Raw genomic sequence first — 14,908 nt, 5'->3', positions numbered from 1 at the left:
CCTTGGGAGGACTGGAGGGGCAGGCTCTGGGCAAGGCCTCCAAGAAGGTTCTAGAACATCTCCACAAACGGACCCATCATGGAAGTAGCCACTTATGCCCTAATCAGGAAGCTGCTTCCAGAACAACTGAGTTCAAGAACCTGCTGCCAAAGCCACCACCACTGCCACTGCAGCCACTTCTCCACACTCACAAACACAGGGTGCAGTTGCTGCCTTCAGTGCAATGGTTTCTTGACGCCCCCAAAGCTGGAGATTAGGCAATGGAGTTCCACCACAGAAAAACGCATGCCATACCTTCACACCCTAGCTTGCCGGCCAGTAGAAAAAGTCAAAACAGCAAGAAATGGCCTTGATCTCATTTCCACCTTTCACCTCTCACTCACGTGTATCTGATCAGAGGAATGTAATTCATATCAGAATTCTAGCTGCAAGGGAGTCTGGGAAGTGTAGTGCTTAGCCTGAAAGCTAGTGCAACAGGAAGGCACCCTAACAAGTGTGAGAATGGGGGCTAAATGCCCAGCTGGCACCGTATTTTTTATTTTTAAAGAATAGCGTATCCGTATGCATTGGCTTATGCTTGCGATTTCTTCTTGCTCCTTTACTAGTCTATTTCGTTCCCTGAATAGTCTAGCAGGAGCTATGGATAGATAATTCTCTACTTTCAAGAAGGTCTTTGTAGTACTAGACAGCTCACACCTGGAAATGTGTATAAAATTGCCATGTGAACCTTCACTTTTTTTCCTGCAGAATCTCATTCATCATGTCTGCCATCCAGCTACGAGAATTTTTTGACCACCGCCCAGGGATCCCACCCAGGTAACATTCTTCCAGATGCAGACAGGCACCCCGGGTAACTGGAATTTCTCACCCCGCTGCTCTGTGATTGATAGGTGGCAGCTCTCAGAGGGTTCTAGTGACATTTCTTTCGGTTTAGTAGTTAAAAAGAAAAAGAAAAATCCCATACTCAAGGCAGAATCCAAGCAAACAAGCAGCTCCAAATTCCCAAAAGATTGAAGGACATTGGTTTTGCTTGGGAAAGGCGTTAGCAAGAATGAGGGGCCCTTTTCCCTGCTTAGAATCCCGCAAACGGCTCCTATGCTTCTCCCATGTGGGAGGTAACTGCGCAGATGGAAACTAGGGATGAGTTTCACTCTCTCTCCAAGTTCATCCGTGGCCTAGAAATAACAAGTCCTAGGCACGTAGTATTGGCCTAAGTTCATCTTGCTGGGAGAGATTGCATAACAACCTGGAAATCCTAACCCCACCCTCCCTTCACCACCAGCTCTGGGATCTGCAGAGATTCACAAGCTACGAAACAGGGGCAGATAACAAGTGACTTCGGGGTCAGCCTCCTGCAGTTCCTTCGTGGGTTTGAGCAAGCCTCGTGTTTATTCTAGTATTTAGTTAACTTTAACAACATTTAGTCAACAAAGATAAGTTCTTTTCTTCCAGAAATTACTGAAGAAGGAAGAGGGGAGTAAGGGAAGGATGCTTGGTTCCTAGATATTCTTAAGAGTCCCCTTTCCCTCCCTGAGACCACGAGAGGAGGAAGCAGGCGGGCTCCAGTATCGCCTGATTTCTGTCTCCCACACGTATTTGTTCTATGCATGTTTGAGGTCTGTTTTGTCCGCAGTTGGGCATATATAACTGTGGTCTCATCTCCTGGGGAAAACGGAAACAAACTCCCCTTTGTGGCTGCTGCCTGGGGCTCAGTGGAACCAATTCAGTCCCTGGGCCTGGCCTGAGCCAGCCGGTGGGGAGCCTGGGAATCTCGGTGGAACATGTGTGACAGGCACTGAAGTCCCAAAGCTGGGCTGGATTCCGTTCTCCGTGTCCTTCCATCAGGGCCCCACGAGGAGGCACACGGTCTGAGACAGACTGGGTGCCCCCCGCCTTCAGTACTCACTTTGGATTGGGGTTTTGTCTACTTTCTGCCTCGGCCACAATAGTGGGTCCAATCCATCAGCAAGTTCGTCAATCCTGCCTCCCGCATAGATCTCCCATGGGAATGACTCCCACCACCTCCACTGCTACCACTTGGTCCAGGCCACCCTGCTGACCTACACTAGCCACCACGCCTGTCCTCCTGCAATCCATTCTCTGGAGTGAGCTTCGCAAAATACAAATTGAATCAAAGCCACCCCTTCTCCCCAACACACATAAAACCCTGCAATCATTGTATTTTGCATAAAATCCAAACTCGTTGCCAGGACCTATAAAGCCTTCCATGGGCTGATCCTGCCGCTCTACAAAACCCCATTGTCTTGCTCCCATTCCTTCAACAGGCCACACGCTTTCATAGCTCAGGGCTTTTGGACACGTTCCCTCTCCCTGAATTGCTTCCCCGCCCCCTCCTTGGCCTACCCTGTCTTAGTTAGCCCCATGTCACCCAGCAGGGCTTAGCTCAGGGTCAGCTGCTCAGACAGCTCTTCTCAACTCCCCCTGGCCAGAGGTCTTCGCCTGCCCACCTCTCCACTTCTGTTATTCTCCATCTCTCACCCTGTTCGGAAACAGGACGCCCGGCCATTCTCACAACTTATTTTATTCATTGTTGGTCTCACCCGCTGGCATAATAGTTAACACTCATGCAGCTCTTATTCTGTGGCATGCACGGTGCTAAGGGCACATTAACTTGTTTAATCTTCCCAAAAATTGTGAGGTACAGATGAGGAGGGACAACTGAGGCCCAGAGTGGTTAAGTGACATCCCAGCATCCCACAGCCAGTAAGCAATTGGCAGAGGTAGGATTTGAACCCACAGGCCTCACTCCCACATCTGTGCTCTTGATCCCCACACTTCACTACACCTCCGGGTCCGCTCCCCTAGGGCGGGCTTGTTTGTCTCTCTCCACACCCACCACCATCACCTCTGCCTAGCTGGCTGTCCCATGTGGTAGGCCCGATGCGCATTTCTTGACAAAAATTGAAAATGCTTGAATCAGTGAGAAAAAAACCATTCTGTCATTTAGTTGTGGTTTGGTTTCCTGGTGATTGACAGCCCCTGGAGAAGACCCGCCCTCCTGCAATCATTTGCACAAGCATTTACCCAATCCTTCCTTACCTGCCCCACCCAGGGGCCAATACTAGGGAAAACTGAATTACAAACCAGTAGGGGTGCCTAATAAAATGAATTATTAAATGGTTCACAAGTAGTAGTGACCACACAGAATTTCATACTAAAAATCGCATTAAAATGTTCATAATAAGAATGACATTGCATAGCCACAGTGACACAGCTACCTCAGGCTGTTGAGGGACAAGCACGCCGGACCACCCCTGCGAGTATTGAATTTAGTCTGCGGCTGAGCCCAGATCCTGCTCCGGTTACGTTCACCCTCCCAGGGGACAGGTTCGCTCTTGTCTGAACTGAACACTTCACCTCCCAGAGCCAAGCCATCCAGGACGGGTAAATAATACATAGTGAAAACAGACACAGTGGACTCCTGCTCCCATCTAAAGAAAGGCCTTTCTACATCTGATTCAAGAATCTTTTTCTTTCTTTTTTATTGAGTTTATTGGGGTGACATCGGTTAATGAAATTATATAGGTTTCAGGTGTACGATTCTGTAATATACCATCTGTATATTGTATTGTATGTTCCCCACTCCAAGGCGTGTCTCCTTCCATCATATTTATCACCCCCTGGGCCCTCTTCTACCTCCCCCCACCCGATTCAAGAATCCTGAAAGCCAAGTCAGTCCTCGATGGGAGCCCAGTCCCAGGCAGGGCTCTTGGGCCGGCACGTGCTTTTCCAGTCCTTCACCATTTGGCCCACACCCGCCCCGCCTTGGGAGAAGCCGGGCACTGACTGACATGCCAGGCTAGGCATTGCCCCTTAGAACGTAAAAATTCTCTCCCAAAACCTCTGCTTTGGAAGCTTTCTCCCATTTGAGGTAAAGGCCACATCAGAGAGGCTGGAAAGTCTACCCAAGGGGTTAGAGGTGAAGGGTGCCATTCTTCATCCCCCACACCTGCTTCTCCACCCAGCCCCCCACCTGCTAAAACACGCCCCACTCTGTTCCTGGGCCAAAACCTGTCAAGAGACTCTCCCAAGGGACTGATGGCGGGTGTGTTACCGGCGCTGGTGAAAGGCTCTCCCATCCTCAAAACGGCTTGTGTGGTGCTTAGGTTACTACCTGTATTCAGACGGTGTCCATTGTGTGCGCCCTACTGAAGAATCCACCGTCCAAACGCAGCCTACTGCAGACCGCCTAGCGACCGTGAGAAGCCAGCGTCGTTCTGGAAACTCCCGTTGGAGTCTAATGAACTAATGAACTGCGACGTGGCCCTGGGGTAATCATTTCCACAGCAGGGCTTCAGAAACTGGAAGGGCGCCTAAGAAAGCTAGCTAGGTGTCCCACTCAAGTGCATTCAGGAATGTCATCTGTTCCCTATGACTGTGCTAGTTCCTCTCTCCTCTTATGACTTAACCCCCCGCTGTTATTTACTATCCAGGGCTCAGTCATGTTATCCCAACCACTGGACAGGCCCAGACAGCCTGTGGTTTTTCTGAAAACCAGAGCTCCCTGAGGTCCTGCATGCGTACACAAACAGACTCGCCCTGCTCACGGCGCTTCCTTTCACACTGTGGACAGCCAGGACTTCATTGGTCCCCACATGTTTCGCTCCAATCCCTGCTCCGTGCAAGTCTTGACTTCTGAAATTGCCCTCACCTGGCGTCTCTTCCCCAACCTATTTACCAGCCCAAGCCCTAGACACCTGACCCTCTTCTCAATCCATGGACCTTTATTCAGATCACGATTTCAAGCCACAACGAGCATGTTGAGGACAAGAATGGCTTGTGAGTCAGCTAGAACCTAGCAGGGAGCACGGAGTAGGTTGTATGCATTCAGTACAGGAAGTTTGGACTGGAGGCGTAGTTTGTTTAAGTTTCCATTTGTCACCCAACACGTATGGGCGAGCTACTTCATCCAACACTACGCACTACTTTCCACTGACTCTGCTCCTTGCATTCTTTCTCATGGTACCTACCGGGGCTCCGAGTCTGTGGAAGGCCCCCAAACACAGCATGGATCACATGCTCTATAAAGCCATCCTCCCAACAACGGTCATCTTCCTGTGCCCCTCCTGCAGATGGCAGCGTTCTCCCTACACCTGCAGCCTACGACTTGTCTTGGACAGCTCCCCTGTCCTTCCCCTCAGTCCTCTCGCAGGGTACCCCCCTCAGTCCTCCCCTCTCCACCCACCTTTCCAACACAGAGCTTAGAGCTTTGCGGCATCCCACCTAAATCGCTCTGATCGCCTCCTAACCAGTCTTCCCACTTCGAGTCAAGACTGTCCTCAAATGGTTCCCACCGCCAGCAAAAATCTTTTAAAAAGTGTATTATTTCATTAATCTTTACAATTACCTTGCTAAGATTCCCTATTACCTACATTGGTGGTTCTCAACCTTTCAGACGCAACATTCCTTTTTTTTTTATAACAAATATTTTGTTAATGTCTCTACCACTCTTAGAAATAAAATCTGTAAATAACAGAATCGAACTACACATAATTTTAAAATGTCCATGGAATGCTCATCGATATCTAAAAGGAAAAGTAATGCATCCTAAAACGAGACGTATTTCAAAACGTGAGGTCTGGGCACCACTACCCCCAGCCTCGTCTCCCCCCCTATGGGTGCATTACAGCCGCACCCACACCCAGCTCCCCTTCAGGCCCCCGAAGCACTTCCTGCCATTCTTCACCTCGTTCATTCCCGTTTGTGCTTCAAACCTTCCTCCCAACCCAGCCCTCCCAGGCTTACAAGACCATTGCTGTGTTTCTTCATTTTTAGCCCCTATAATACTTCATTATCTGTTTGTTTAAAAAAAAAAAAAAACTTGTGAAAGTTTGTAAATATATCCAAAGTAGAAAAAATAGTAAAAGAACCCATTTTTCAATTCCCACTTTTCAACAATTATCCCCACTAATTTTAAATATCATCGATTTTTTCCCTGATATTTTAAACCTAATATCTGTCATGTCAAATATTTACTTAGGATTGCTGAAAAATGGATACAGAAGACCCTCCTATCAAGAAAGCCCAGGAGTACACAGCATAGGGAATGTAGTCAATACATTGTAATAAGTATGTGTGGTGTCAGGTGGGGACTGGACTTGTCCGGGGAGGTCATTTCATAAGTTATATAAATGTCTAATCACTGTGCTATACACCTGAAAGTACTACCATATTGAATGTCAACCGTAATGGAAATAAGTAAATAAAAGTACGCCTTGAAATAAAAAATAATTCATTAAAAGTGAGAAAAAAAAGTCCAAGGAGCACTGTGCCAGGAAATGGAGACAAAGACTGAGTATCTCTTTTTGTTCCACCACAGCTGGTAACTAATTGTGACCATTGCCCTTCCCTGCCCCTCACTTCCTCCGCTAGCGCATTCCTTGCTCGTCAAGGGAAGGACCTGCGGGGCTATCTCCCGGGGCAGCTGGCAAGAGTCCATTTGGACTACAGTGTAAGGACATCTCCCAGGTGAGACACTTCTCTAAATCTTAGTAATAGTAATTAGTGAAGCTATAGTAATTATTATTATTTAATGGATACGACAAGTTTAGAAGGTAATACATCAAATTGTTCACAGCAGTTATTTGTGTGTGGTGGGATTATTGGTATTTGCATTTTTTGGTTTATTTTCCAGATTTTCCCTAATGAACATAAATTACTGTTATAATCAGCAATAAATGTAGAATTTTGTTAAATTAGCTAAGAAATTTAGACACCATGAGTTTAGAGTTTCAACTTAGATAAGTTAACCTTCCTGAGTCTCAGTTTCCTTCTCAGTAAAATCACAAACTTGGCCTAATGGTTTCTGCCTCCATGGATATAATTTTAACAACGACAACAGAGGTGTTTCGATGTTGTATTCTAGTTTGCGGAGACTGGAAACCACAGTACTTAAAAGCAGCAATCTGAGTAACTTATGGAATGTTTGATCTTGGGCAATTTCCATTCCTTCTCTGAGTCTTAGTTTTCTTATCTGTTATAAACAAAATAATTGTTATATAATTCCAGAGTACAGTAGGCACTCAAAATACGATTGCTATTATTTTGCGTTCCTCTGGTATACTTTACAAATTTCTCTTTTTCTAAATTGCCTTCGATATGGTCAACTCCTGATTATCCTCCACGCAAAGCCGAGGGAGCCATGGCGTCCCTACAGCAGCGTAGAGTCTAAACTGAAAGATGATCAGACTGGACGCAGTTTTAAAGGTCATTCTGATCCAACTAGATGAGTAAGATGCCACGCAGGGAAGCGACAGGTCTTACCTGAGGTCCAGTCGGTTGGTGTAAAAGCAGAGACTGGAACCTTTCCACATTTTCTGATCCCCAGTTCAAAGCCCTTTGCTTCAACTCAAACACTACGGGTGTACAGTAAACTCTCATTAGGGTTACGTGCTCTGCCCGAGGGCAGACAAGAAAGGACGGGACAGGCCCCACTGCCAGTCTGGCTCCACGGGGCACTGTCCATGTGCGTCCTGTGCACTCCAGCAACCCCCCAATTCCATTGCCTTGCACCCAAACGTCAGCCCTCCCACGCGGGACGGCCCAGGCAGAGGGAGCCTTGATCAGTCACTACTTGACTCTGGCCAGACTTGTGGCTGCCCGAGGTTAGCCGTAAGGGAAAACTGAGTGCAGACGACAATCGGTGGCTTTGTTAAGCTTCTAGTTTAAGAATAACAAAGAAAACCAAAGCCAAAAATATTTTTTTTTTAATTCAGAAAACAGAATATAATGCAGCTCTTTGGGCTAATCCTAACTTCAGTTTTTGTAGGCATGAAGGTTGTTTCCACTCTTTTTATGGCCATGGAAATATTTGATGAGCAGTGTTAGGGCTGTCTTTGTGGACACCCCTAATTTCCGGAGTTGCTGGGACAAAACGCACGCCCCTTCCGAAGGTGCTCACGCCCGTCACCGCGTAGTCTCAGACAAGCTGCGTGGAGGGCGTGCACTCCCACAGTGCACGGAGCCATTTCACGTCACACCTGAGTTCTTCTTTCCTTTCCCCTTCACAGGAAGTACAGGAAGGCTCCAAGGGAGTCCACGTTCATCCAACACCAATATGCCCCACAGTGGTTAGTCTGGCCAAAAGAAAGCATTGGTTCCTTGAGGAACCAAACACTGCAGAAAAATTTCAGTTAGGCAAGGGCATCGGGAAGATCGGGGCTACAGGAAGCAGACACAGGACGTTTTGAAGCAGGGTGTCTTCTGTAACCCGTGGTTGGGAGAGGACGGGGCTGCAGAGGAGGAACGGGGACTGGAGTCCCTGAGCCATCTACTGACAAGCTGGTCAGGGCGGCCTTGCGTCTGGGCGTCTTGCCAACGCTGCCTTGTAGCCTCCCGGCTGCGTCTGGGGAATGGACTTCAGCTGATGGGAAAACGGAAAGCTTCTCTTCCACTGGTGTTCAGCAAGCTGTCTCTATTTTCACTTAGACCTCTCACGGACTTGGCAATCCCACCCGAGAGAGAAGGTCAATGTCAGCCTCAGTTAGACCAGCAGACCCTCATTCGATATATTTGTTTTCGAAGACATTCAGAGCCTGTAGAGCCATGGTATAAAGAAACCACGTACCAAAGAGACTATTCTCTACCGTTTTACAAGATTGGTAAGTCAGGTCACGCTCTTACTCTTTGAGATCAACCTTGCCTGGGTCACAGAGAAGGTACTGCCCCGGGATGGCTGTCTCAGCGTGTCTGGGACTGGTCAAGTTCAGGGGAGGGACATGCATGTGTCCAGGTGCAGGAAGAATTTAGAGCAGGGGTGTCAAACTCATTTTCACCAGGGGCCACATCAGCCTTGTGGGACCAAATATAATTTAACTGTTTAACTATAGTTTAATTTCCTTAACAGTTAAGGAGTAGTTACATTTATACAGGCCTAAAATTATTTTGGCTCTTCGAAGGCAACCACGAAGCTGATGTGGCCCCTGGTGAAAATGAGTTCGACACCCCCGATTTGGAGGACGGTCCCAAGGGCTGCTTCCTCCTCTCCTAGCTCCCTGTGCAGACCTCCAGAATAAAAATGCATAATCGTCTCTGATGGGTGACGGGCTCCAGTCTGCTCACTCCTCACATATTGTTGAGGAAACTTGATTTCCTCGTTCTCCTATTTGAAATGGCTTTATGATCATTATTTGACATTTGGCAACATCTTTAAAAAATTCTAAAGTCCCTACGTAGTAGTTCTCTGTGTGGCAGAACGCGCGAGAGCGCTAAGGGGCCGGGCTCCCCCACGGGTGGGACCCCAGGGGGCACACAGGCACTTCAAACACCTCCTGTATCCCTGTAGTCACGATGCTCTGGACTGTACTGAGTAGGATGAACCAGTTCATTGACAGACTTTCTCAATGAATGAATGAACCCCGCCATTTCTGGGGCCCTCACCCTGAGGCAGGTATGTATTCTGCCCTCATCACAGCTCTCTGAGGTGCGTACTTTCCCCATTTTCCACTGGGGGACACCAGGTTGCAGACAGTTCATTAACTAGCCCCAAATTAGCCTGCAATAGGCAGGAGGAGCCAGATGCAGACCTAGGACATTCCAGACCCAGAATTCAGACACAGGCCAAGCTCAGCACCTGACCCTGAAATGAAACGGCCTCTGTCACAGCTGAGTGTCATGTGCACTACTATTTGGTTACTAGATTTCTTTAAAGTGAGTCACTTTCTATTCACTTAAAAAAAATAAGAAAACTTCTAGAAGGAAGGGGAGGTTGAGGAGCTTCTCTTCCTTCTTCTTCCCCTGAGAAAAGAGCTCAGCCCTGATGAATGGCCGCACAGGACCCGGACTCAGGTCCCAAAGGGAGAGCAAACGACGACAATTAGGAAGAGGGGGAACTGAACAGGACCAGGCAGATCTCGAGGGAACTGAGCGAGGGATGGGGGTGGCAGTAGATGAAGCTGCATTGGGGGCCAGAGACTGCCAGGCAGAGTTTGGGATAAGAGGGCAAAGCTGGGTTCTGGGAGGTGAAGAAGGCTGGAGCTTGGGCAGGAAGGAAGGAGCTGGGGGCTGCAAGTCGGTCATTTAGGGAAGGAGGTACTGGGAGGAAGTGCAGGGTGGTAGCAGTTGGGGTCCCACAGGAGGCCTCAGGAGGGTGACATTCTAGGAAGCCAGGGTGGGATGTGGATGTAGGTGACAGAGGAAGGATGCGTGAGGCTTGGGAGAACAGAAGCTGCCCGGGAAAGGAGAGGTGGACGGGACGGGTCAGTGGAGAGTTTCTGTCCCCACAGAACAGGCTGGGAGGTGTTTGTCCTTTCAACTCTGACCCAGTATGAAATCCGTTCCTTGAAATGGGAGAATCTAGGTGGGCCTCTGGTTTCCAAAGTGATAGTAAACCAACACATTCTTAGTTCCTCTGCTAGGAGGAAATCTTGTTAGAAAGACAGACACAAAAGGTTTTTCCCCTTGCTTATTATTGAAGACAATTTCTACTTCCCAAACCTGCAGAACCAGGTGAATGGTTAGCAAAACAGCTAAATATTTACCATCCACTCTGTCCCTGGCATGGGGCCAGGAGAGAGAAGGAAGTCCGGGCTATGACCTCAGCCCCAGGGAGCTTGTGATCTAATTGGGAGGACGTGGCAACAATGGCCTCATCAGGGAATGGTTAAGTGCCAAGCAGGGGAGCAAAAGTTCAAGGCTGAGATCACCAGGGCCTACAGCACAGCCGCCGGGAGAGCAGCAGGCACCAGTGGGGACTGAGCTGGGCCTTGGTGGACACGATGTGCCTGGTGGAGAAGAAAAAGGGACGCCACAGATGGGGACACTGTACCTAGAGACCCTCATGGGAATAAGGATGGTGAGGTTATCCTTGAAAATCTCTTAAATTGCTCAAAGTGATAACATTAAATGATAATATATCATTAAAATCTTTAGAATACATGGATTCTTCAGCAAGTGGATTAAATTTACTCCGTGGTTCCCAAGTAATTCACTGTATTTTTCAGTGACTTTCAAAGAAGTCACCACCACAAATCCACGTGAATGGTCATTTCACTTTGTCAAATGGTAAAGTTTGTTAAAAATCGTATGTTCTTTCCACACCCAAACCTGCATAATGTATTTCAGGCTTGATAGCATCCACTGTCCGCGGGCATATATATACTCCCTACAGGGAATGTCCCAAGGAACACCCCCCTCTCCTCCACCTGAGTTTGTCTTCAGTTCTGAGAACCTTCATTGTTGAATTCACCTGGTAGAATGTGTTTACTTCAGCCCCAGTGTAACTCCTACAACGAGGACCACACTAAGGCTGTTTTGGGCAGGGTGCCTCACACTTCCAAACTGCTTTAGTATGTTTCCCTGGAATCCTCTGCAATCCTCAAGGTCAGAGTCACTATTTAAATCCGTAACAAGCCCAGGGAAGTTGTGTGGTTCCTGACGAGGCACAGAATCATGCAATTAAGTTAGATTTTAAAAATCCTCCAGGGATGGTATTTCTGGTCATACTCCCTGGGTTAATGGCATGTTATGCATTCTTAGTATCAAGAAATGTTTGTTTCTTTAAATGCTTTTGAAGGGCTATGGGAGGAGAATAGAACTCTGAAAAGATTAGGGCTTTAGGGGCTTGATAATCCTGGGTCAGAGGTATGGGCCCTTCTTCTTCCCGGTCCTGTAAATTTGGGCAGATTAATTCATCTCTTGGAGACGGTGGTATTGTCCGTGGGCCTCCGAGGGTTACAGAGAACATTAGGGTTAATGTAGGCAGGACACCCAATACCGTGCGCAGCGCTGTACATGTAAAATTCTGTGACGACGCTGCCATTGAAACACTCTGGTCTTGGGTGTATTAAGCGTGGGTGCAATGATCGCTGTGCTCCCCCCAAGCCGTCCTTGAACCCTGAAGTTTTGATGAGCAGAACTGTTAGTGGTTACAGACGAGAGGTTATATGAGAGAACTCCAGTGGGTAAGAATTTAGGGATGTTAACAACTGCAGTTTGATACAAAGAGAATACAAAGTGACCCATTTATAATATAAGGCTTAAAGAGTTTTCTTGGGGGGTGGGGTCTAGAATTTATGTGATTTATTTTACTTACATTTTTATATTGATCCAATAAAAATGAATCAGCCCTGGCTGGCGTAGCTCAGTGGATTGAGCACAGGCGGCAAACCAAAGGGTCACCGGTTCGATTCCCAGTCAGGGCACATGCCTGGGTTGTGGGCCAGGTCCCCCGTGGGGGCCACGTGAGAGGCAACCACACATTGATATTTCTCTTTCTCCCTCCCTTCCCCCCTCTCTAAAAGTAAATAAATAAAATCTTTAAAAAAAATGAATCAGAGATTGAGCCACGTAAGTAACCCTTTGACAAAGTTCTTTTTCACCTATCTTTAAAACATACTCCTTTGTCTTAAATGCCACACATTTTTTGTTATCGCACACAACTGTTGTTGAAATGACAGTGAGTTAAAATTTAGGAGTAATCTTAAAATAAATCATTAATTTGTTTCAAATTCCAGACTGGAACCAGAAACTAGCCACAGCTTCAGGGCACCCTCGACCGCTGGCCCAGTCGCTGCCGGAGTTGTACTGTCGTGAAGGGGGATGGCGCTGGAGCGGAGGCCTTCAAAGTCACTGTGGCGTGGGAACACATTTGGCGTCCTTAGGTGACTCTTTTGGACTAAAACAGTGATGGCAGAAGTGCTTTTAATCTAAGTGCGTATCCAGCCAGCCACCACCCTAAAATACTTACATATGTTGCATATTCTTTGCAGATTAGGTTGGTCAGTTTAGGGCCGGGAATAAGACCCAGCCGCAAGAGGCCCTGTTACCTGTTCTTGGCCCCACTACCAGTCTTGTCGCTGGTGCTGGTAAACCGTCTGGCAGTCAGTCCCATGGTTACACGTGGGAGCAGTAAGGATAGGATTGTCTGTCCGATAGCGGCATCGTTGCTGAGAGGGGGGAGAAAAGAACCTGGGGATGGGGCCAAGGAGGAAGACTCTGAAAGTGCTCCCGGTACCGGAACCAGGATGAGGAGGCGGGAGACTGGTGTAAAAATAAATAAAATAAAATAAACAATTTCTATACTAAACAGGCCATGGCCCTCTCCCCATTGAGGTATCTGGCCCTGCAATCCAGAGCTTTAAAAGTCAGAGTGCAGGTGTTGGCACCGGCAGTTCTTCCGTGCTCTTTAGGCCTCCGTGAGCACACGTACTACACTTCGGCCTGCAGCCCTCTCCTCTCGCTCAGGACGGTTGGTCACGGGGTCCAGTCTGCCTCCCCGTTTCCTGCCACAGCAGCCTCGCCAGCTTCCCACTCACCGTCCGCTTGCTGCAACTTCCCTAGTTTTTCCAACAGAGTCCCTCTGACTACTCATCTTTTTGGTTTGTTTCATTGTTTGTTTTTTAATTTTTATTTATTGATGAGAGAGAGAGAGAGACACTCATTTGTCGTTCCACTTATTTATGCAGTCATTGTTTGAGTCTTGTATATGCCCTGACTGGGGATCGAACCTGCAACCTGTGCCTATCAGGGGCAACACCCTAAAACCAGCTGAGCCACCCGGCCAGGGCTCCTTTCGGTCTGTTTCCATGTATTGCTATTGCTACTAAAGGCCTTCTCTGACCCCTCCTGTACTTTTCCACCGCAGCACATCACGTCGCTCGTCCATGCCTGCGTGGCTGCCGTCTCCTCTACAACACGGTAGCTCAGGAAGACTGCGCACTTGTCACAGCCACACACATGTAGCAGAGTCCGGCTGATGGTAACCGCCCCCTCGCTCACGGCCTCGCGTTCTGCAGTTTGCTACCCACAGTCGACTGTGGTATGAAAATATTAAATGGGAAATTCCACAAGTAAACAGTCTGTGAAGTTTTAAATTGCATGTCGTTCTGAGTAGCCTGATGAAACCTCACACCACCCGACTCCATCCTGTCAAGTAGCCCATGGTCCAGCGTCCCCACCTCCCTTCATCCCGTCACGTGCCTGTGTCATCTCACATCGCCAAAAGAAGGGCGAGGCGGGGTCAGCACAGTAAGACAGCTTGTGAGAGAGCCCACATTCACACAACTTTCACTGCAGTGTGTTGTCGTGATCAATCCGTTTTGTTTGTAGCTATTGTTGACCTCTTCCTGTGCCTAACACATAAATTAAACTTGATCACAGCTGCAGGTATAGGAAAACACACGGTTTAGAGGGTTTGGTGCTCTCTGGGTTTTAGGCACCCACGACAGGTCCCAGAACATATCCCTGTGGGTGCAGGGGGACTCCTGTATAGACTTGGTCCACACAGATATATTAGTTTAACACAGTTCCCTATTATGTCAAAGACTGAACTCTATCTGAAAAACATCCTCTCAACTAATTTAATCAGCAAGCACCTCATCAAGGAAAATGCGAGAGAATCACTCAAACTGATCAAAACTGAGTAAATATCAAACAATAGGAGAGTTACACTTTTGGGGGGAAAAGAAAAACAGGAGCACTCCTGACTCAAAGAATGGGTGCTTTGCATCTGCTCTGGACCAGGGCTACGAATGTTTTGGTCAGGCAATGCTTACAGCCAGGTAAGAATGCGGTCTTAACACGCTTGCTTCTCATGGGGCTTCCGTCTCCGGGAGGCTCCCCTAATTGCAAGTCCAAGTAGGAAGATGAAAGAGTAAAAAGAATAAAAGCCCATTCATCTTCCATTGGAATAAATAAAAATTATTTATTATACATGAAGCATAAGTTATTATTTTTATGTGAAGATCCTATCCTTTTTATTTATTGAATCCAACAATGCTACTCTAATTTTAAAATTTTTCCTGAACTAAACATCAATAAAAATAGATATTTAGATATTTTCAAAGATTTTGGTTTTGATCTCATCCCACCCCACCCCGACATTCTGCAGGGATAAAGTTCTTAGCAAAAAACCCCCCAAAAAACAAAAAAAACCACAATACACAAAGTA

At 47.5% G+C, this 14,908-nt stretch overlaps 1 protein-coding gene across 1 annotated transcript; it reads left to right on the top strand.

The window, feature by feature from the left end:
* Positions 1–353: 353 nt before the first annotated feature.
* On the top strand, positions 354–12,620 carry SPMIP3 (sperm microtubule inner protein 3). The gene is made up of 5 exons (XM_053913109.1): positions 354–816; positions 6,394–6,489; positions 8,449–8,621; positions 12,474–12,548; positions 12,586–12,620. The coding sequence occupies exons 1-5, from the start codon at positions 761–763 to the stop codon at positions 12,618–12,620; spliced, it is 435 nt and encodes a 144-aa protein (XP_053769084.1). The 5' UTR covers positions 354–760.
* Positions 12,621–14,908: the final 2,288 nt, after the last annotated feature.

The sequence above is a fragment of the Desmodus rotundus genome, chromosome 10 (genome assembly GCF_022682495.2).
Source record: "Desmodus rotundus isolate HL8 chromosome 10, HLdesRot8A.1, whole genome shotgun sequence".
NCBI classification, from domain to species: domain Eukaryota; kingdom Metazoa; phylum Chordata; class Mammalia; order Chiroptera; family Phyllostomidae; genus Desmodus; species Desmodus rotundus.
This window is presented reverse-complemented; position numbering and strand designations above follow the sequence as displayed.

Bases quoted from the DNA above. Each gene is read 5' to 3' on its own strand.
- SPMIP3 (XM_053913109.1), top strand. From the start codon at position 761: ATGTCTGCCATCCAGCTACGAGAATTTTTTGACCACCGCCCAGGGATC. The intron at 817-6,393 runs GTAACATTCTTC...TTCCTCCGCTAG, and splicing joins CGCCCAGGGATCCCACCCAG to CGCATTCCTTGCTCGTCAAG. The intron at 12,549-12,585 runs GTGAAGGGGGAT...AGGCCTTCAAAG, and splicing joins GCTGCCGGAGTTGTACTGTC to TCACTGTGGCGTGGGAACAC.